The 21,905-nt window shown below is 33.2% G+C and overlaps 2 protein-coding genes across 11 annotated transcripts in view; one reads left to right on the top strand and one right to left on the bottom strand.

Moving 5' to 3' along the window:
• The window catches only part of LOC111056210 (cytoskeleton-associated protein 2-like), a 479,893-nt gene that overhangs the window by 232,249 nt on the left and 225,739 nt on the right, over positions 1-21,905 (bottom strand). The window lies entirely within an intron of this gene.
• The window catches only part of LOC111057870 (ubiquitin carboxyl-terminal hydrolase 47), a 210,377-nt gene that overhangs the window by 172,605 nt on the left and 15,867 nt on the right, over positions 1-21,905 (top strand). For all 10 annotated transcript variants that reach the window (XM_039430517.1, XM_039430513.1, XM_039430515.1 and 7 more), the window contains 2 exons: positions 15,620-15,741; positions 18,168-18,420. In XM_039430517.1, coding sequence (XP_039286451.1) covers positions 15,620-15,741; positions 18,168-18,420 — 375 coding nt within the window. The remainder of the gene's footprint in view (positions 1-15,619; positions 15,742-18,167; positions 18,421-21,905) is intronic.

Raw genomic sequence — 21,905 nt, 5'->3', positions numbered from 1 at the left:
GCATTATTTTAATGTGATCATCATCTGTGTAGATCCTTTGCTGGGTTTTAAGATGACATTCAACATCGCCAAACTCGGAGTCATTCGGTAAAAATGAATGACCAGCTGTAGTCCAGGCAATGAATGCTCAAAAAAGGGTATAGAGGGAAAGGTTTGAAAGATAATTTTTACCCCGCAGTTCTGTTCAGGGTAGTGAGGAGGTAAACATATCAAAAGTCCCCACCCCTACCCATTGTGCTAAGGGGGTGGGGGTGGTTCGAAGGTACCATTTTTTGGTTTCTCGTATATAACCCGAAATCTATAGATCTCACGGACATAATTCATTGTTATATACAAAATTAAAGCTTATTCATAGTTTCCTACAATATTTATCTCACAACCTTTCTATATCTTCTCTAGTTTTCGAGATATCCGCTCTTGAAGGTGTGACATTTTTGAAAAAACACATTTGCCTCAAATTTTCTTCAATTTTTGCTCTTATAACTTTTTAAAAATCGATGGGAAAAATCCATGCTGATTATGAACTTATAGAGCATTGAATTCTCTTCAATTTGATGTATAATTCCACACTTTTACAAATTTCCCTACACCTTTTGCAGCAGCTTTTAATGTTAATTGTGAACATTACAATACATACCAAAAAATGGTAGGCTACCTTTGAACCACCCCCTCCCCTTTAGCACAGTGGGTAGGGGTGGGGACTTTTGATATGCTTACCTCCTTACTACCCTAAACAGAACTGCGGGGTCAAAAATTGTCTTCCAAAAATTTCCCTCTATAACCTTTCTTTGACTGGACTACTGTCCCTTCAAACCATACATAAAAATGACCTTTATTAGTTTTACCTGCAAGAACTCCACAATTGTACATCATAATCTGACGCTTATAGTAAACAATATTTGTTGGGATCTTTGGTAAAGGTAAAGTTTTTTGAAGATCAAAAGAAAGTGTTTCCTTTGCTACTTCTTCCTCAGCACACTTCAAGTCTTTATTAAATTCTTCTCTTACTTTTTCAACCAAAATCAAGTGCTCTTCATGTTCTTTTCTCAAGTTGTGTTTAATACCCTCATCAGTAGCAGAATCTAATCGAGCTTTAAGAGAATCAAACATCGAACAAGTGTCCTTTTTGAGTGGTTTTCTTCTCAGATTAAAGTGAGTGTAGAATATGTTGTTATATTTTGATTGAGAAACTGGATCATCAGTTTCCCCTTTGTACAACTCATATAATTTAGTTGAAGTATACTCTGCTAGAATAAAGTGTGAATCAGTTGTAGCACGGCAACTTATTTTGGTATGTTGTTGATGTGGTTCTTGACTTTTTCTTCACTGCATTTATTATGATCACCTATTTTGCCACGTTGGTCTGTAACAGTATTGTTTGACTTATGAGTTTTTGAAGTGCTGTGTTGACTCTCTTTGTGGATAAACGCAATGTGTGCACAAAGAAACTGCGACATACAATATTATTATAAATTGAATATTCTCTTGTGAACTGTTGGTTTTTGGACTCGTCTGAACTTCTTTTCCGTTTAACAGGTTTTTCAGAAACAAGCGAAGAAATAAATAATTGTTGCTTGTCATAATCAGCCAAGTCCCAAATGTGTCGAAAGTGGTCTTTCTTTCAACTACTGAAATCTTTTCATTGCATTTACATGTACAATGAAAGTCGCGAAATTCTTTTGGATATACTTTGGCACTCTTATAATCATAATACGTTTTGTTGCTGTCCTTCCTCTTCTCCTGTGATTTTATTGTTCCATTATTACATTTCCTTTTCTTTCCTTTCTTTGGCCTTCCTTTATGCTCTTCATAACTGACTCAACTATTGACACTCACATTATCACTTACATCATCACTGACAATATTTTCAACAGCTTCAACATCTTCATTGTCTGGTGGGACATCAGATATTTGCTTCATCCTCTTGTTCAATATTTTCAACAGCTTCAACATCTTCTTCATTGTCAGGTGGGACATCAGATGTCCCATGGATATTTGCTTCATCCTCTTGTACAGTCTTTTCAACAGTGTCATCATCTTCCTCATTGGAAAAATGAAGTTTTCTGGAAAAATGCAAAAATCACAGTTTCAGAATGACAATTTTAAAATTTCAAAATATGGGGAAGAAATATCAAAATTTTATCTTTTTTCAAGCAAAAATTAAAAAAATCAACTGGTTCAAACTGTGTTAAATTTAAGGTTGACTACTCAGCTCTTTTTGTCTGGCCGCCCCCAATTATGCCATCCAGTTTAAATTTTTTCTAAGTGTATGTCCATTGTACTTTTGCTGTTACACTATTTCCCATTTAAGTCTTATGACATATCAACAGACCTAGCTAGACCTTGTAGAAACACCTAAACAAAATTTATAAACCTTGCTGCTCTCTCAATTTAGCAGATAGAGGTAAATAGCATTGAAATTGAAAGATCTTATCAATATTTTAAAATTTTGATAATATATTTCTAAAATAACAATATTATATTATCTCAAATATAAGATTTATTCTAGTAGAGAATACAATATTTACTTCATTGTTGAAATCCAAATTGGCATCAAATACGTCAAATAAAACATCCATGCTGCCAATATCCAAGTGACTAATTTCCTATAAACAATCAATATAAAATATATTTCATTATTTCTTTTAATAGTCATTTATTCAGTCATTAAGCACAAATACCAGTAGCAATACAATAAGCCATAATATCTTATGATGCAAAAATAAATATAATTATGTTATTGTATTATAGTAAATATTGGATTACAGTAGTAAATAATTTATTTGATGTTAATAAGAAATATTTGCTTTAGTATAAACAGGAATATTTCACTGACTTATTACAAGACTTTGACAGTTTTGCTTATTGGAGCTGCTTTTGAAATTAGTTGCTTTTTTGGAAACAATGGTTTCAAATTTTTTTTAATTCTACTAAATTGAAGATAAAAAAATTACAACAGCAAAAAAACCAGAGATAGGGTTATTCTACTCCACCTGGAAAATAAACACCTTATACTAATTGAAAACCAAAGTATAACTACATAGCCTAAAATAATTGTTTGGTTTTAGACTTACAGTTTCATCCACATTTGCTTCATGAATTGTGACACCAGTCTCAATACATTTGATGTCCACATTCAAGATGTTAGGGTCATTTTCAAGGTTCTGGACCCAAGCTTCAGTTTCATAAACTTCGTCTGATATTTTTTCTGTGAAAATAATAAATTAATTTCTTGTAGGTGGTTACTTTTAATAATTATCATAAGTTATTAATTTGATCATAAGTTAGGTAGGTTAGTTTATTACTAATGTGAACGAAATGTTATAATTATTAATCGCAAATAATATCAAAGTATATTTTTCATAAACTTAGAGGTTGCTACATACTCCTTTTCATTTTGTTTATTTATTCAGAAATATACAATATTGATTAGTATCAACTAATTTATCATGTTTTAAAGGAAGAATATTGTACTAGAAATCACTACTGTACCTACTGTACTACTTGTGCATGCAGGCCTACAAAGTGTTACTTGGTAGGATTTCATCATTAATGTGTTTGTTTTGTCATAAATGTTTATCTACACAAAAAAACTTGATTGATTTTATTTATTTTATTTATTTTTTTTTTTTTTAAGATTACGTCCTAAAGACTCCAGTCATGGAGTATAAGACAAGTCATGTTATTACATAATAATTCTAACACTAAGTAGTTCAACCTAGTTTAGGTTTGAAAGGAATTCTTGTACACTATAAAAAGCTCTATCAACTAAATATTTTTTAATTTGTTTTTTGAAAATCTTCAAATCATCATTACTTTTCAAGATTTGAGGTAGCTTGTTATAAAATTTCCTACCAATATAATCTGGTTTTTGTTCAAATAACCTACTATTGTGACCCATTATATGATAATCTGCTCTGTTTCGCGTATTATACTCATGAACATCTGAATTCTGGATCACACCACTCGTTTTCACATGCATTACAACTTCATATACATACAAAGATGGCACAGTTAATAGACCAAGCTTTTTAAATAAAGGCCTACAAGAGTCTAACCTATTCACTTTCTCTATACATCTGAGTGCCTTCTTTTGAATCTTAAACACCCTGTCCATATTTTGTTGAGATGAATTACCCCATACTAAAATAGCATACCTAATATGAGATAGTATAAGTCCATGGTAAGCAGTTAACAGTAGTTTTTTATCATTCAGCCTAGCAAGCTGCCGCAGGACAAATACCCCAGATGATATCTTATTACATATCCTCTCAATGTAAGGATGCCATGTTAATTTCCTGTCCAATAAAATTCCCAAGAATGCTACTTTCTCTTCTTGGTCTAATTCATTTTCCTCTACAAACACATTTATTTCTCTATCCTCTACTGAATTATATTTACTTTTGAATTGTAGGAATTGACATTTCTTACTATTTATTGTTAATTGCCTTTGCTTCAAGAATTGGACAATTGACTGTACTCCAGTAAAAGCATTTATTTCTAGACTATCTAATAAATAATTGTTAAAGATAAGCGATGTGTCATCAGCAAACAACAGAGCTCTGTGATCTTTTAACTCTTTTGGTAATTGGTTCACATACAACAGAAACAGTAAGGGACCCAGAATTGAGCCTTGAGGTACTCCAGCCTGGACCTCCAGTTTTTGAGATTTAATTTTTACTATTTCATTCCCATCCACCTTGGTAAGCTCAACACACTGGTTTCTACCTATGAGATATGATTCAAACCATTTTAGTTCTATACCATTCACACCTACAGTTTTTAGTATTTCCAATAATATTCTATGGTTCACACAATCAAAAGCTTTGGATAAATCAAGAAATATTGCGGCTGCCTTCTCACCTGAATCTATTATATCTATTAGTCTTTCAACAAGGGATACTATTGCAGTCTTAGTAGATTTCCCTTTCTGGAACCCATGCTGTTCATCACATATGAAATTAATTTCTTCCAGGTGCATCAATAGCCTATTTAAAACTACTCTTTCAAAAATTTTACTTATTACATTTAGAATACTAATGGGTCTATAATTTTCAACTCTTTCAGAATCACCGCTCTTGAAAATTGGCAAAATTTTTCCTTGTTTCAGATCATCAGGGAAAATACCCTGCTCTAGTGAAGTATTAAGGAGATGCAATAAAGGGTCCAGTAATTCATTTTCACATTCTTTTAAAATTTTGCTTGAGACCCCATCCAATCCTACTGTTTTTTTTTATTCAAATTTTTTATTATTCTTGACAACTCATCTCTTGATAATGGATGAAATTTAAATACCTTTTCAATTGGCTCAGCATTTAATGTAGTTGTATTATAAGTATTAGTGTTCAGTGACTTTTGGAGATTATATGCAACCTGTTGATAATACTTATTGAAAAAGTTACAAATGTCTATACTATCATCCATATAATTTCCATGTTCATCGATTATCCTAGGGACATTAGTAACTGTATCTTTTTGAGCTGCTCTCCTATTTCTATTAATTACCTCCCAAACAGCAGAGTTAAAATTGGTACTAGTTGTTAATATTTCAGCTGTTTTCTTACACTTAGCTTTCCTCACTTCTTTTGCATAGTTTTTCTTTAGACATTTGTATTTGACTTCACTCGGAACATCCCTCACTAATTTAAATTCCTCATAAGCTTCCCTAACAATATTTCTTTGAGTAAGAATATCTTCATTCATCTACTTTGTTTAATTTACTTTTTACTTTGACTTTTTTTATTGGACAGCACACACTAATGTGAAATCTTAGAGTATCAATGAATTGCTTATATTTGTAATTTAGGTTACAACTGTTATAAACACTACTCCAATTTTCTTGAAGCAGTTCCTGCTTCAAACAATTTATATTTCCTAGCTCATATTGCTGAATTTCTTTCACAAAAGTTTTTTTTCTGCTTGGATTCTGGCCCTGCAACTTAACATCTAAAATTTGATAGTTATGATCTGATAATCTGAGCTACCTAACCTGACATTACAACCTTCTATATTTGTGAGGATATTATCAATAATTGTCTGTGAAGTTCGAGTTACTCTTGTATATTCGTGGACCTTAATTTCTAAATTATTCATATTAATAATATCTCTAATATCCTCTGTCATTTTATCCTGCCTGGCAAAATCGGTATTGAAATCTCCTACTACTATAACATTTGTGAAACGAGCGGTTGTAATTTCCAAAAGTGTATGGAGCAGCTCACAAAATTTTTGCCAGTCTCCATTTGGTGACCTATAGATACCTAACACTGCTACCTCAAATCGATCATCAATTTTTAACCTTAGTCCCGTCATCTCTAAATCCATCTCAACAGAAAATCTCTTAACAAAATCCAGTTCATAAGTTTGGGTATGTTTAGCATTGCTAGTGAATATACATACACCACCACTTCTATGAGCTATTCTACAAAATTCTGATCTCAGTGAATAGCCTGGAATCCTAACTTGATTTATTTCCTTTATTTTTAAGCCATGCTCTGTGAAAATAACAATGTCAGGATCCTCCTGTTTAAGAAATACTTCTAATCTGTCAATTTTGTTGCGAAGATACTGAATATTTTGATGATAAATACTAAAAACCTTACCATCTTGTGCTACTCTATCTCTAGCATTTGTAGCTATTTCCCTTTCCCTGTTTTGAGCCAATTTACTAAAAAATCGTTATTTGTTTTTTTGACTGTTTTTAAACCAGAGGATTGCAAACGGCTTTCAATCAGCTCTGCCAATCTATTACAAAAGATTACTTTGCCAGATCGATTTAGATGCAACCCATGATTAGTGAAGTTATGTCTTTCCAGCCTTTCATTTAGAAAACAAATCCCCAGTTGTTTAGAATTCTTATTTTTTAGGCTGTTGATTGTATTATGGATTGATTTGTTTGTCGAATTGATTGCTTCATTTAATTCTGGCCTATCAAACCTATTAGGAATAGTCCTTATTATTAAGTTTGTTTTTTTGCTGAGTGGCACAATTTCCTTGATTTTTTCTGTTACTTGAGGAAGATGATTCAAGTTAGGTTCATTTATATTATTTGAGCCACTCAGTACAATTAGATAGTCATTTTCATCAAAGTCTTTAGTTTGTTCCCTAGCTGACTCTACAACTGCATTAATTGATGCACTTGGCTTGAAAAAACATTGGACATCAAATTTATTTTTCAATCTTTTATCAAGGAGATCACTGCAATCACGTCCATGACTGGACGTCAGTAGCAGAACTCTCCCTTTCCTATCTTTATTTCCCTCAGCTATATTTTTTGTTGCTGTCTTCAAAACCTCACTGTACGTTTTATTTCGACCATTTTCAGAGCATTTCCCATCATTTAGGTTAGATTCTTTTATTTTTTTGCATTTGGACGGAGGTTCTATCATACATTTAGTATTATCAAATTTAGATTTTAGTTTCTTTATTTCCTCCGACATTAGACTACATTGATTTTTTAGATTTAGTATTTCTTTTTTATGGTCTTCATCTTGTAATTTTATAATCAGTTCCAAAGATTTAATTTCTTTTACCATCCCTAACCTTTCTTCCTCAGACATTTTTAGAGTTACTTCTAATTGTTTTTTTTAAATTAGTGTGGCTACTTTGTAGTTGAGCAACTTTTTCGGCTAAAGTAGTTTGAGGAACTGGGGTTTTTGGTTTTGGCGTTTTTGAATTTTGGTTTTGGGAACGCGCAAGTACTCCCGCTATGTGTACATTTCTATTAATAACCTTCGGTGTTCTACTTGAGCTCATCTTCCTATCTAAGAAATTATATTACTTGCAATAATAATAATTGATTTATAAATGATAGGATTTTAATTTGGTTATAATTTTAGTCAAGTAAACTATCTATGTTTATTTTTAAATCTCGAAAACCTAACCTCAAAATAACCTTTAAACGATGTTTGGCTTATAAAATAGAATTAAGAATTAAAATCTAAAACAAAATGATAAAACGTGATCAAGAGACAATTAATAATGAAATTAATACAAAATTTGTACTTATCCGTGACTATTTATAACACAAAATCTTCCAAAACCCAGGAGCGAAATTATGTATGACTTTCATTCACAACCTCAAGGTCACTCTCCTACAGCACTTGGGTTGAATATAATAATTTGCCAATTTATATGATGAACTCAACCTAAGTGGTTTCAAACATAACTCTTACCTTTGCTTTTTTGGTGGTTGGAGATTGTTGATCTTCACTCTTACCAGTATATTTTGATGTAGCTAATTGAACTAATAGTTTGGATCTACTATGTAAATAACTCATTTTTAACCGCTACATTTAATAAAATTGGATAATAAACTTGGAAACGGTCACTGCACGACTTCAGGAATTCCACAACTCACTTGGTTCCTTTCTGTTAAACAGCTGTTTCCAGTTAGGAATGGAGAAAAAAGGAACCATGGTGTGTGTTTGGTTCCTTTCTGTTTATTGAGTTTGATGGCATAGTGTTATTAACTGTAAGAAACCATTCAGTTGGTTCCTTTCTGTTTATTGAAGCATACTGGATACAATATTGCAATTTTTTGTTATTTTTTCTATTTTTTTGGCATTATATTCATTAACCTGTTTTGTATTAGTATATAGATTCAACAATTCTCTACAAAATGGCGCTAATAACTCAATTTCGTTAAAAATGGCGCTTGGTTCCTTTCCGTTTAAAGGCGTCCAGAATATGTTTTTATTTCACAGAAAAACAAAAATCAAATACAGCAACAGTAGATAATACTTATTTATAAAACTTATCACATGATGAAACTAAGTATAACTACCGTAATAGTATTAGACTCCTTACGAAACGATTATTTCTAGGCCTGTAACAATTTCAAGCTATTATTTATCATGCTGTTTCATTCTACGTTCAACATCATCATACGAAACCAATAAACAAGATTAACGCTCCAAATCTCGTTCTATGTTAAGCTGCGTAGAGACTTGAGCGCGATGAACACATGGATTTCACTTTACATCAGCTGATTATACCTGTACTTTTACAGGTACAATTAAGGTACAGATATAATAAGCGTAGCATCAGCTGATGAAAACAAATGAAATGCTGGTGTTCGTGGTGCACAAGTCTGAAATGAAATGTTCGTGGTGAACAAGTCTGAAATGAAAGTTCGTGGTGCACAAGTCTGAAATGAAATGTTCGTGGTGCACAAGTCTAAGATGAAATGTTTGTGGTGCACAAGTCTGAAATGAAATGTTTGTGGTGCACAAGTCTGAAATGAAATGTTTGTGGTGCACAAGTCTGAAATGAAATGTTCGTGGTGCACAAGTCTGGAATGAAAGTTCGTGGTGCTCAAGTCTAAATGCACCTTTAGGTGATAGCACGGATACTAGAATACACGGTAGGGGTCACGCGCTGGTCTCAGCCGCTCGGCTGTGAGGCGTGAGGCGTGACGTCACTTGGAACCCAGACTCCACAGTCCACAATGTCATTCGCTATTCATTACGCTAATACGCGTAACCTGTAGCCTTTAATCTCTTTAGATATTTTCAATACTTTGAGACAATGGTATAATTTTTGAGGCCGGTGCGTTTTTATATCGGTATATACATTTATTAATATTGAAATGGGCGCAACCACGCCATACTCTCACGTTTTATGTAGTCACTAAAGTTTGTTAACTGAACTTGATGTATGAATGGGTAATATTCTATGGTCGATGGAACTATGGTACTATACTTGTAGTTTCTAATTTTGAATGCAAACTGTCAATATCACATTCACAATGCTTCACGTTATCTGAATACTGCATATTATTTTCCTCACTGACTATTTCTTTACTAAAAATTAAGTCATCACTGGTTTCTTGTAAAATATCTTTCACTTCCTTCTTACTAGTTCTTTTCTCTGCTCGAATTGTTCTTTTTTCGTTGCTTGTTGAAACCTTATCCTTTAAAACTTCGCTAGAGGCAGGTAGATTTAAAGTTATTTTAGGTGATAATTCTAGTAGTTTATACTCTTTGAATCTCACACATATTTCGATCTTTCAAAATGCACTGAGCAAATTCGGACAGAGTCAATTGAAAAGGAATCAGCGCGTCTACAAGCATGTACCCACTTTTTCCTAGTTTCATTGTCTTTTGGGAAACGGTGAAATTTAAATACCTGTTTATGTTGACTTCTACTGTGGTTAGAACAGCCTGCGATTGCACAACAAACCATTGTTCTCACCCGAAGAAACTCAAAAATATATTATTAAAGGCAACTTCAGAAACTGTATTACTACTGCTCTTAATCGGCTTTCCAACACTAATTAGTCACCAATGAGCAAAACACTTTAACCAAGAAATTGGAAAATTCCATGACTTTATACAGTCTAATCGTGAGAACATCAAATAACAATTCACTCAAGTTTTACGAAGAACTGCTCTTCAGTCGAATCATATTTGCTTAGTACAAACGTGAGAACATTAAAGACTGTTTTTCCCAGACATTGTCATGTAGACTATTATTGCTGAGAGGAAAAATAATGCCCTCAACTAATGATACTACTATACCTTGAAGTATTAAGTATAATAAAGATAACATGTTATAGATGATATTGGAATAGTTTAAGTACCTTATAGGTAACTAACTGCCTTTTTATTACAATATCGGGGCACCGAGCTTCGCTAATTATTTTTATTTATTGATAAACAGAACACAATTCTCTAAAATGATTGTACTTATATTTTACAGCTGGCTATACGTCAGCTTATGAATTTCGGTGATGCGATATTTTAATTTTCCACAGAATCACTCGCTCACTCACTTTTTTACCATCCACAGACAACGAAAGTCTCAGCTGTTTCATCCAAGGATGAATCATCCTTTTAATGTTCTTCAGTGAGTTTTCCCAAGGATGAGACCTAGAACCTACTATGTTCCGAATTCCGTGAAAATCGTTTGAGCCGTTTTCGAGATCCGTTGGACATAAATAACCATAAATAAGTATAAATAACCAAATATAAAAATATATACTGAAATTGCTCGCTTAATATAATAGGATAATATAATTCTATGAACACATAATTAAACATGCTATTACCAGTTTAAACTATGTTTGAATTTCATATAATATGATTTCTGATATCGTTTCCTGATCATTTCCAACAACCAAAGAGAGGATATTAAATTGTAATAATCGTAAGTTTAAAGTTTTAATTTTTTTTCAACTTTTATGACCCAAACCCCTTGTGCTAAGTGTGCAAAATTGTTCAGTGAATAAGTAGGTTTATGCTAGATGTTAGGTGATAAGATTATGAATGGTTTGAAATTACAGTTTCTATGTTTTTTCTTCCTTTGCTTAATAACAAATTGTGAACTAGTTAATGCAACTGATATGCATAATGCATATGTGTATGCAACATGCAACGGAATGGTGAAAGCGTACGGGCTATGGGCGGCTGGCCGGGAGGATGGGCTCCAACCGACGTCACTGGCGCGACAGTCTACTGTGCATCACAAGGTCTATAAATACAGGTCATGACACAATCCCGTGATGCATTGCAAAATCGCCATTTTATGGGGTCCTAGTTCACCAATTTTCAAATTTTATCAGGTGTTATCATTATGGATTGAACAACATGATGTGTTATTTTGTTATATTGTTCGAGTGATATTGCTTGGCTTTGAATTGTAAAATAAATTGTTCCGACAGAATATAATAATATTTAGATTCCAACTAGGAACTGAATTGTTGATTTTTAGATTTAATTGATCGGGAACTTGAAACTCTTTTTGAAATTGGCCTCGCATATTTCTGTCTTGTCCCAATGCCTTTTGAATCAAAATCCTTGAGTTACAAGAATAAGAACAATTTTTAATAATAAATAAATGGATAATTGAAGCATTTATTATTAAAATTTCATTATTAAAAAATTGAAAACCTGAATTCACATATTATCTGAACTAGAATATTGTTTTTAAAATGCAACAATGCACAATGCAAAATGTGCAAATACAAAATGCACAATTCTGTTACGAGCAAATTGAATTAGATTGGATTTTCAAATGTACCGCCATAAAGACCCCATAAAATGGCCGCTCCATAAGTAACATGCGTGCATGACCTGTATTTATAGACCTTGGTGCATCCTATTCGTGACCCCTACCGTGTATTCTACAGTAGTATCCGTGGGTGATAGTAATGCAATCTACTGGCAAAGATTGAGTCTATACTTGAGGAACTGGCAGTGGTTGGTATAGTGAGATTCACTTCAATAGTTCACAACTACTTATAAATAGCATCAATGTTTTATAATATCAATCAATGCTGACAGTTTGAAGTAAATCTGACTAAAACAACGTCAACTCTTCAAGTACAGTGTCATTTTTCAGCAGTTCGTTGCCTTTTTATTTACAAAAAAAATCACTTTCACAGCGTGTAAATCTTGTTTGTATTGATTTTGTTTAAGGATGGTGTACACAGAATAAAACATGATAAAAATAAAGACTTGACTTGTTCACAAACACTTTGCTAATACTGTAATTCTATTAAATATACGAAATGCATCAGGAGTGGAATGCAGGCCGTATTGAAATGCCCAAAAAGTGATTGAATTTTATAATTCACAAAGAGAATACATGCCATATCTTTTATAGATCTCTATTATCTACTATTTCTTAAAAATTATCAATTTCCAGTAAATTCCAGTTTATTACTGGAAGTTCACGATAGAGATTTATAATAGTGTAATTACCGGCACCATTCTATCAACCATTTTCAAAAAAATAAGTCGTAGCTATTGTGGTGTGAGAATTGAATATTGGCGGAGTTGTGACGGCATGTACCTTTAGGTTGGCGCTCTGTAGAAGGATAGAGGAGGAAGAATGGTGATTGAAAATGGTTCTAATTAACATTTCCTATTACTGACTGTAAAATTTGGCCAATAAAATGTCTTGACTTGAATAGTTGTCTTTCATGTAAAATCGAGTTTTTTTTTCATGGAGTGTAAAAGTTATTCATAAAACTTGAGTTTTCTTGTGGAAATGGGTCAAAATAAAAATGCCATTAAAATGGGTGTCGGCCCAATTTATGTTAAAAGTTGATGTTAATAATGGATATTCATTTATTAGTAATGCTACACTATTTCAAATTGTTTACGACAACCATCATTGAAACGCCAAAATAAAAAAAAATTACCAAATGCATTTTCCTGCTACAGGAAACGAGTAAACTTTTATTGTAATATTGAATGGGAGGGAATACATTTTCATTTGCCAAATGTAATACAGTAATTGTTTTATTGTTTACAACTAAAATAAATTTTAATGAGTATTTTTCTCAAGACATTCTTCACCTCACTCTTTCATTTTTGTGGGTTAAGTTGAAGAGTTGGTTCTTAATGGCCCATATGAATAAAACCAGAGCAAATGCTCATGAGCAAGAGCATAGAGCATAAGGTTTTGCTCATGAGCATTACCTTATGCTCCTGAACTCTGGAGCAAATGCTCACGTATTTTAAAGATTTTTCATCAGCTGATTCGCTTTTGTAGCCTTACTTTGTTTTTATAGCTCACGGAAGCGCTAAATATGCAAGTAGGGTGCACCGCTTGTGTTTGCGTCGTCTGCTCTGTTTTCTATTCATGAATAGAGTTTTAGGTTAGTTGCGTTTAGAATTTTGAAATAATAGCGTGAAAAAATGTCATCTCTATAATAATCTTCAGCATATTCTTATAATATCAATAGCCTTTTTATAATCGTCTACACTCTCATCTTCTTGAATGCCTATTTCCTATTTTGTGATGGCTATCTTTATAACAGGTATAAAGATATACGTGATACGTATATCTGCTTTATTCAGATTTGTATTTATTCTTTTGTAATGGTGATATATATCATGGTTGAATCTAAAAACAGTTTTATAGTTCTCAACTGTTGGTTGTGATTGTATCTGGTATAGTTTCCTCTTCCTCATACGAATTAGTTGAGCCATTTTACTATGAGCAAAAGGTGATAAGCTGCTCTAGACTAGACTCACCTTTTTTGAAGCATTTGCTTCAAAAGTTGAGCAAATGCTCTAGTTTATGAATACAATTTTGAGCAAAAGCTTTTACTTTTGAGCAAATGCTCAAAATATTTTTTTGATGAGCATGAGCAAAAGGTTTTGCTCACGTTTATTCATAGAAAATGAAGCAAATGCTCCATATTGTAGAAGTATAAGCAAATGCTCAACTTTATTCATCTGGCCCAATGTCTCAACTTCACCCTCATCACTTTTAATGTTGCAAAGAGCAAATGCAAATAAACAGGCATTTATCTATCTATCATTCATTCCTATAAACTGCAAACTCTCTCAGATAAAAAGAAAGCATTTCAGTATTTAGATAATTTATCTTTATTGATACAACTTCTATAACAGTTTTATTTTACGAATTAGAATGACGATTCTTGTCCAATTTAGAAATCAGGCCACCATATTGAAATTATTTTTTTAATCTACTCGTATTACCAAAACGTCTTATTGAATGCAATATAAGCTCGAGAATTATCTACTTCCTTTTCTTTATTCATATAAAAGCAGATGAACGAAATTGCTAGTACTGCAATAATCATTACGATGATGATTCGACAGATTAGTTCGCAGGTCGCGCATGCCCAGTTGCTCAGTTCCACTCTACTCACGTTGTCATCGTTCAGAGTGTTTGGTGTCACATCTGCTCAACAACAAAATAACAATAATTATCTTTCACTCAACACAACAATATTTTCGACTTTTCTATGAAATGTAAAATCACTTTTTCAGACGTTTATAAATTAACAATTAAGTTTTTATTAAACTTTTCAAATGTATGCCAAACTCAAATGAAAAATCCTTTCTCGAATTATAAATTTAATTAACTGTAGCCTATAACAAAATTAGTGTTTAAAAATAGAAATTTTTCATAATATTCTTTCTTTAAGTTTTTGAAATCTTGAAAAAAAAATATTTTTGTCAAATTCACCTTTATAGAACTGCAGTTGCTGTACTTTAGTAGAATATTTGAACCCTCCTATCAGATTTTCTCTCCTACTACATACTATATTATATATATTATTATTATAATATACTATATTATTCAAGTCCATAGGCTATATTTTGTCACTATCTGGTCGAGATTTCGACCGAATACATGTTTCTCTTATATTCAATATATATGTAGGTGTAATGGGGCCTTAACTCCAGACTAAATGTAACCCAAATATACCAACTATGTAAACTTAAATGCAAATAATGCAGTTTTCAAGAACAATATAAAAAATGAATGATACTTGCTCATTATGTCGGTATTCAAAATTGTCTCATTTTGATGTTGGTATTTTTGCTACTTGTGATCTTCCTCAACGCGTTCTTAATTTCCTCTCGTTGAATCTGCAAATAAATTAAATTAGTCCTGAATTGATTTTTGATAGATAAAAATATTAATTTGAAATGAAATGAATAGAATTAGAGAATTCAACTAGAAAACTGCAAAACTTGTAATAGACTATTGCTCGTCTTGTATTCAGCAGTATATTTAGTAATAATTTGCCAAATTGTTGTTTATTTTGCATAGGTACTTGTATTTTTCATTTTAGCATACTTGTGTTTGAATTTTTCTAATTATGTTATTGATTTTCAATTTCTATTTTCAGCCGTTCAAGTTCCTATGTGATTGGGTTATAGTCAAAGGTCAGACTGTTGGAAAAACGAAACAAGACATTCTCAACGAATTAAGTAGAAATAAAAAGTTCAACATGAAGATACCCTATAACAAGTAAGACAATATTACTTAAGTTTGCAATATCATGTGTCTTATAATAATATATCAACATGACAAAGATACAAATTACTGATGGCTAACATTTTATTTTTCTGCTATTAATGGTTACTATTTAAATCCATGATGGTAAATAATTGAAAAGTTCTCTGAAAATTACATATTATTTCATCTGATTTGTTATGGAGTATTTTTGATGCAGTTGAAAGTTATTTCTAATTTCCTCTGTGCTGAATTATATGAGATGTTTGTAAGATAGTTTAGCTCCTTTTCCACCTTAGTTGTATATTATAAAAGTTATAAGAAATGAGAATCGAACCCTTGTTTGGTAAATGAATACACTGTGCTCTGTGTGGACTGAAGTTACAACGCTCCAACGTTTATGTGGCTACGCCGGCATGTTATTTTTATATATTTTATTCTAATTTGACCGTGAAAAAGTTTATTTTACGGTTCCAAAAAAGTTGTCAAAACTTTTGTATCTTTAGTATGAACCCCGGTTTTTCTAAGCTTGGCTAAGACATTTGAACATGGCCAAGCCGGGTACGCCTTGAAAGAGTGTGCACTGGAATTATTGAATGAGCGAAGAGAATTCTATGTTTTAAGTCAATCAGCGTTTGTTTGTTTGTAACGCAGTTACAGTCGCAGTTATGGACCGATTTGGATAAAATTTGGTATACAAGTACTTTGAAACAAGGCGCAAAAACGTATATATTATTTAACATTTTTAAATTCATCCCCGTTTTATGATGGCGGCCCTTCATTCGGAAATTTTACCCCAAAAATCAACCTAAGTTTTCAATACTTTATCGGATCAGGTTCAAATTGGGATCATTCTTCTCAGAGCTTCAAAGCGGTATCATTTCATGTATCACTGTTCAAATTTTTTTAATTTTTTTTCGAAGTCCCCATCTAAGTTTCAGATTTTACATCTTTTCAACCGTGCTTCCGAGCTAAAAAGTGTAGAGGACCTTTATTCTTCAGCGCTCCAAGGTGGTCTCATTTTATATATCACATGTACAAAAATTTTTTTAAATTTAGAATTCGATAATTTTTGTAAAAAATTGTAAAGAACTTCTATTTCTCAGCGTTCTCCACCGATCCTATTGCATATATCATCATACTTAAAATCCGATTTGTATGTGTGTTTGTGTGTGAATAGGCGGGCGTGTATGTGAGTAGTGATGTTAGTGAGTGCAGCGAGTTCTACTGTTCTCCGAACTTCTAGTTAGTAGTAACTATAGAATATGTTCTAGTGTACTATTTGTTGTAAACCCTACCTGATTTGACCGTGTTCAAATGTCTTGACCGAGCTTGGTGAAACCGGGCATAAGTATTTTATCTTAAAATAACAAAATACATTCATATTGATTAGTTGACCGAACGCAGAAGGGTCTATGTTTTTAACTCGGATTTTCTTTCGTCTGTCTGTAAGTATGTATGTATGTAACGCATTTACGGCCAAACGCGTTGATAGAATTTTATGAGATTTGGCAGGAATATTACTTTTTCAACTGCGCGTCGATGTTTAGACAAGGTTTTGCATTTTAATATGAAAGGGAAAGCAATTTCCTCCATACTCCGATATCACTATTATACATAATTATATATTGTATATTATCATCTACTCTGAAGATAGGATTAATCAGACTATAGAATTTTTCATCATAAATCAGCGAGTGGATTAGTTGCATGCAATAAATATCTCAATGTAACTTGGTAAAAAATCAGCTGTCATGTGGACTATTTATTGCATGACGCAATAACTAATATAGCATAGACCTTAATAACTAAAATAACATAGACCTCTCAAGAGAATCTAACATAGACCAAATAAAATATTTCTTTCGACCTTTCTCTGCTTTCAACTCGGGCTGACCTGTTGCCAGTATGTCTTGAAGGAGATTAGCTTTTGATGTTTTTAATACACCAACCCCAACAGCCATTTTCACAACGATATCTTGCCGAACCATCATATATTTACTCTGATGGACAGTATAAGAGGAGGTTGTGGTTTATAACTGCACGAGGTCTACTGTTCACAGAACTACTAGTTATAATCGATCTAAATATTGTTTTAGATAACGTTAACCTCAATATTATCTTATTTTAATCGAAACTAAGGGCTAAAGTGCACGTCCAATAATCAAAATGGCTGCTACTCATAAGTTAAATGCATGTAAAATTGTGTTTTATGCTTAGTTTATTTAAAAAACAATAGTAAGCGCCGTTTAGTTTTTGTGATTTTGTGCTCAAAATAACATACTAAATCGATCCCAACCAAAAATTTGATAATAGGTATGTTGGCACTGGACGTGCACTTACACCGAAACTAAGTTTGACTACTTCTAACCTAAATTTTTTTTTAGGTTAGAAATAAACAGAATTTTTTAAAATGAATTGAATCGAATTATTGTGTCTAGATGTAGATTACGGAAGAAGAATTGGCGCAATCCAACCAAGGCCTGCCTGGACGAGCAGGTGTGGGAGGAAGACGTAATGCTCACCTCGAACCCCGAACTGCTCATTCAGGAGCTGCCCGAAACCGAAATAGTTACATCACCTTCACAACTACTTGTTTTCCTGCGACGGTGGTATCCCTCCAAACTGCAGCTTGCATCGCTTCAGGAGATCGCTGTCGAGCGAGAAGACAGTCTACAGGGCCTCAAATCAAAGGTACCTTGTTGTTATGTTTTCAGCTTATTTTGCAATATTTATGATTTTTTAAAAATCAAACATCAACATCTTTATTTTAAAGATCAGCTGTTTTTAGAGTCGTAAAAACTGTAAAGTAGCAGACTGTTGAACCCAGCGGATCTACAAGGCCATCTGATTATAACATGATGCGCATGCGCAGGTAACGTTTCCATTCAGTTTTTTGAATGTAACGTTCTTTGTAATGAAGGTTACCGAACACTGTGATTGGACATTTTAAATAATATATTAACATGTTGTTATTAAAAAAACTTTACTTTTTCAATCTTTCCTTTTACTTTTTGAAAAAAATTCACATTCAATTTACGATGTGAGTTGAATTTTGTCGGCACGCAAAGACGCAATCACCTGATCGATACTCGGTCGCAATTAGCTGCTACCCGTTGCAGTTACTGGGTCGGTACTTTTTTGTTAGGTCTTGATCATGTACTGCGGATCTCACATTTATATTATTACACTGAGCTGAGTTATAACATCTGGAGGTAACACTCATGCTTCTGTTAGTTGAACGAGCGTTATCGAAGTCTCACTTTTGGCAGTTCTCCTTTTGGTGGGCCTGAGGTTAAGCTCGTTGGATTTATGGTTGACTCATCACTGACATGGGACCAGCACATTGATATGATATGTAACCAACTCTCCAAAGTAACATATTATCTGATACGGAAACTGAGAAGCCATGTTCCGAGGAATTACCTGGTTACTGCATACCATGGTCTGTTTCACAGCCACATCAACTACGGGATTGCACTTGGGGGCATGCAAGTGGATGTCACAAAAGTCTCTTCCTACAGAAGAAAGTGGTTCGTATAATAACATCATCACTGAGCATTGTCGGCCGCTTTCAGGAGGCTGGGAATACTCACTGTCTTCAGTCAATATGTGCTGAACTCCCTTGTACTTCAGAAAGGCCAACTTCACACACTCCAACACAGATACACAGCTATTCAACTAGAGGGCGAGACAAGATTGACCTTCCCTACTCTAGATTGGCTAAGCTGCACACTTGCTACCCAATGCGTGCATTAAAATCTACAATAGACTTCCACTGCATGTGCGGGAGCTGGAGGCGAAAGTGTTCAAGAAAGTGCTCCAAGAGAAGCTAATTAACATCCCCTCTCTATTCTTTGAGTGAGGAGGAGATTGTATGTTTTGTCAGTCTCTTCGATCGGCCATCTTGAGATTAGTGTAAATATTTGAACTTTTGTGTTTTTAATAATCGACAATGTCTATCCGGTATATACACTGGTCACAGACAGAAGAAAAATTGAATTGAATTAAAATTGACTTACTAGAGCTCGAAGTCGTTTTCTGTCTGTTTGTATGTTCGACAAGAACTTTAGAGAGAATTGATCAATCAGCTTCAAATTTTGAACACGAATTCTTCGAACCTTTTTACAGCTCAAGATCGTTGGACAACAACATTGACTCACTCCTTCGTTCATTTTCAGGATATAAAAATAACATTGAAAGCGCATAAGAAAAAATATGGTGTGGCGCACTCACACAACTTTCCTTGCCGTTATGAAAATTTATCACCTGACGCTAGTGTTCACGCGCATCTCAAGTCTACTATTCAAAGATCCAAGCCAGCTGGTGACCGTACAACGCTGGAGACACACGAAGTCGGCTATCTCTTCATAGTGAATGATTAAATAGAATCAACAGTTGCCAACAGTTTGCAATTGAAATAATAACATTTTCCTACAGTTACCTTGAAAAGTGACCATTCCTGCACTGATTGCAGAACGCAAAGAATCACTTTTCCGCTTTAGTGCGCAAAGTATTACTTTGTGTACTCTTAATACTTTGCATATTATCTTGCAGTCATCCCAATCAGCTATTGGCATTGTTGGCGTGTATTTTGAATGCGAATTTGTTCTATCTATATTTTTTATGATTATTTTTTCAAATAAATAAGAATGAGAACTCATTAAATTATACATTTTGAATATCATTAATTATTCATTATTTCAAATAATATTTTTTCATTCATAAATTGATTGGTTGGCAATTTTTTTAGAAATTAAGATTTACTCAAAATTATTCAAATTTTCAAATTAATTGGATTAATTTAATTTTTAATTTGAATGAATTATTGATTATTAATTTTTAATTGGATTATCAAGTTTAAAATAAATTAAAGTTTTTATTAATAAAAAACTATACAGACAAACATTTCATGGATTCAGCCATCATTTTACCAATAATCAACCACTTCTCATATTCAATGGTAACTGTAGGAAAAATTTAATGTGAAATACGTGCGCAAAGTTTCTCTGCTGCACTCAAGAAACCATTCCGCCCTCGCCTACGGCTCGTGCGTAAACGTTTCTTTCGGGCAGCAAACTGTCACTTAGCGCACTAGTTGCACAAATAACTATTTCTCGAATTTCGAGCTCATTTTAAATTTTAGGTGAAAATGTTACTGAACATTATTAATTGCAGAGATTTTCAAAAATAGAATAGTAGATTTGATATGCGCGGGAACACTAGAGTAAGTTCATCAATTTTCATAACGGCAAAGAAAGTTGTGTGAGTGCGCCACACCAGATTTTTTTGTGTTCAAATTGTATCTGAAGCCTGATAATTGGGAATCTAAAATCAAACTTTGCATAGATGGGGCGGAGCTCCTAGGATTTTTACATGGGGACTTGTGGCTGTTGATAGAGCTTATCCTTATCAATGACTATTTTAGGTATAAATTTGATCAAACTCGTTGGAGCCGTTTTCGAGAAAATCGCGAAAAAACCCTGTTTTTGACAACATTTTCGCCATTTTATCCGCCATCTTAAATTGCATTAGATCGAAATTGTTCGTGTCTGATCCTTATATTGTAAGGACCTTAAGTTCCAAGTTTCAATTCATTCCGTTAATTGGGAGATGAGATATCGTCTACACATACACACACACACACCAACACACATAAAGTCCAATACCCAAAAACCACTTTTTTGGACTCTTTTTTGGGGACCTTGAAACGTATAGAAATTTGAAAATTGGTGAACCTTAATTTTTTTCGGAAAGCAATACTTTCCTTACCTATGGTAATAGGGCAAGGAAAGTAAAAAATTGTTTTATTTCATTTATCAGTCAGCTGGATTTGTTTGCATGCTATTTCTATAATCTTTCCATTCATTTGAAGAAGCTGATGCTATTATTTGGCAGTTATCACACAGACTGTCAGACAGACGGACTTTATGCGCCGACACATGATTTCAGCTGAATAATACACAACATTAATTTATAAGTTCTATATAACTCGCTTCCGTTAAGGTCTGTCTGCCTGTCTGTAACATACACGTAACTAGTAGTTCTGTTAACAGTAGACCTCACGCAGTATTTTCATTCACAAGTACCTGATTGAAACTATAGACCTTGAGGAAATACAGCAATAGACTGGCTTCTCCACACATCTTGTGTAATCACTTGTCAGCTGATTTATGATG

This window comes from Nilaparvata lugens, chromosome 6 (assembly GCF_014356525.2).
Source record: "Nilaparvata lugens isolate BPH chromosome 6, ASM1435652v1, whole genome shotgun sequence".
NCBI lineage: Eukaryota > Metazoa > Arthropoda > Insecta > Hemiptera > Delphacidae > Nilaparvata > Nilaparvata lugens.
This window is presented reverse-complemented; position numbering and strand designations above follow the sequence as displayed.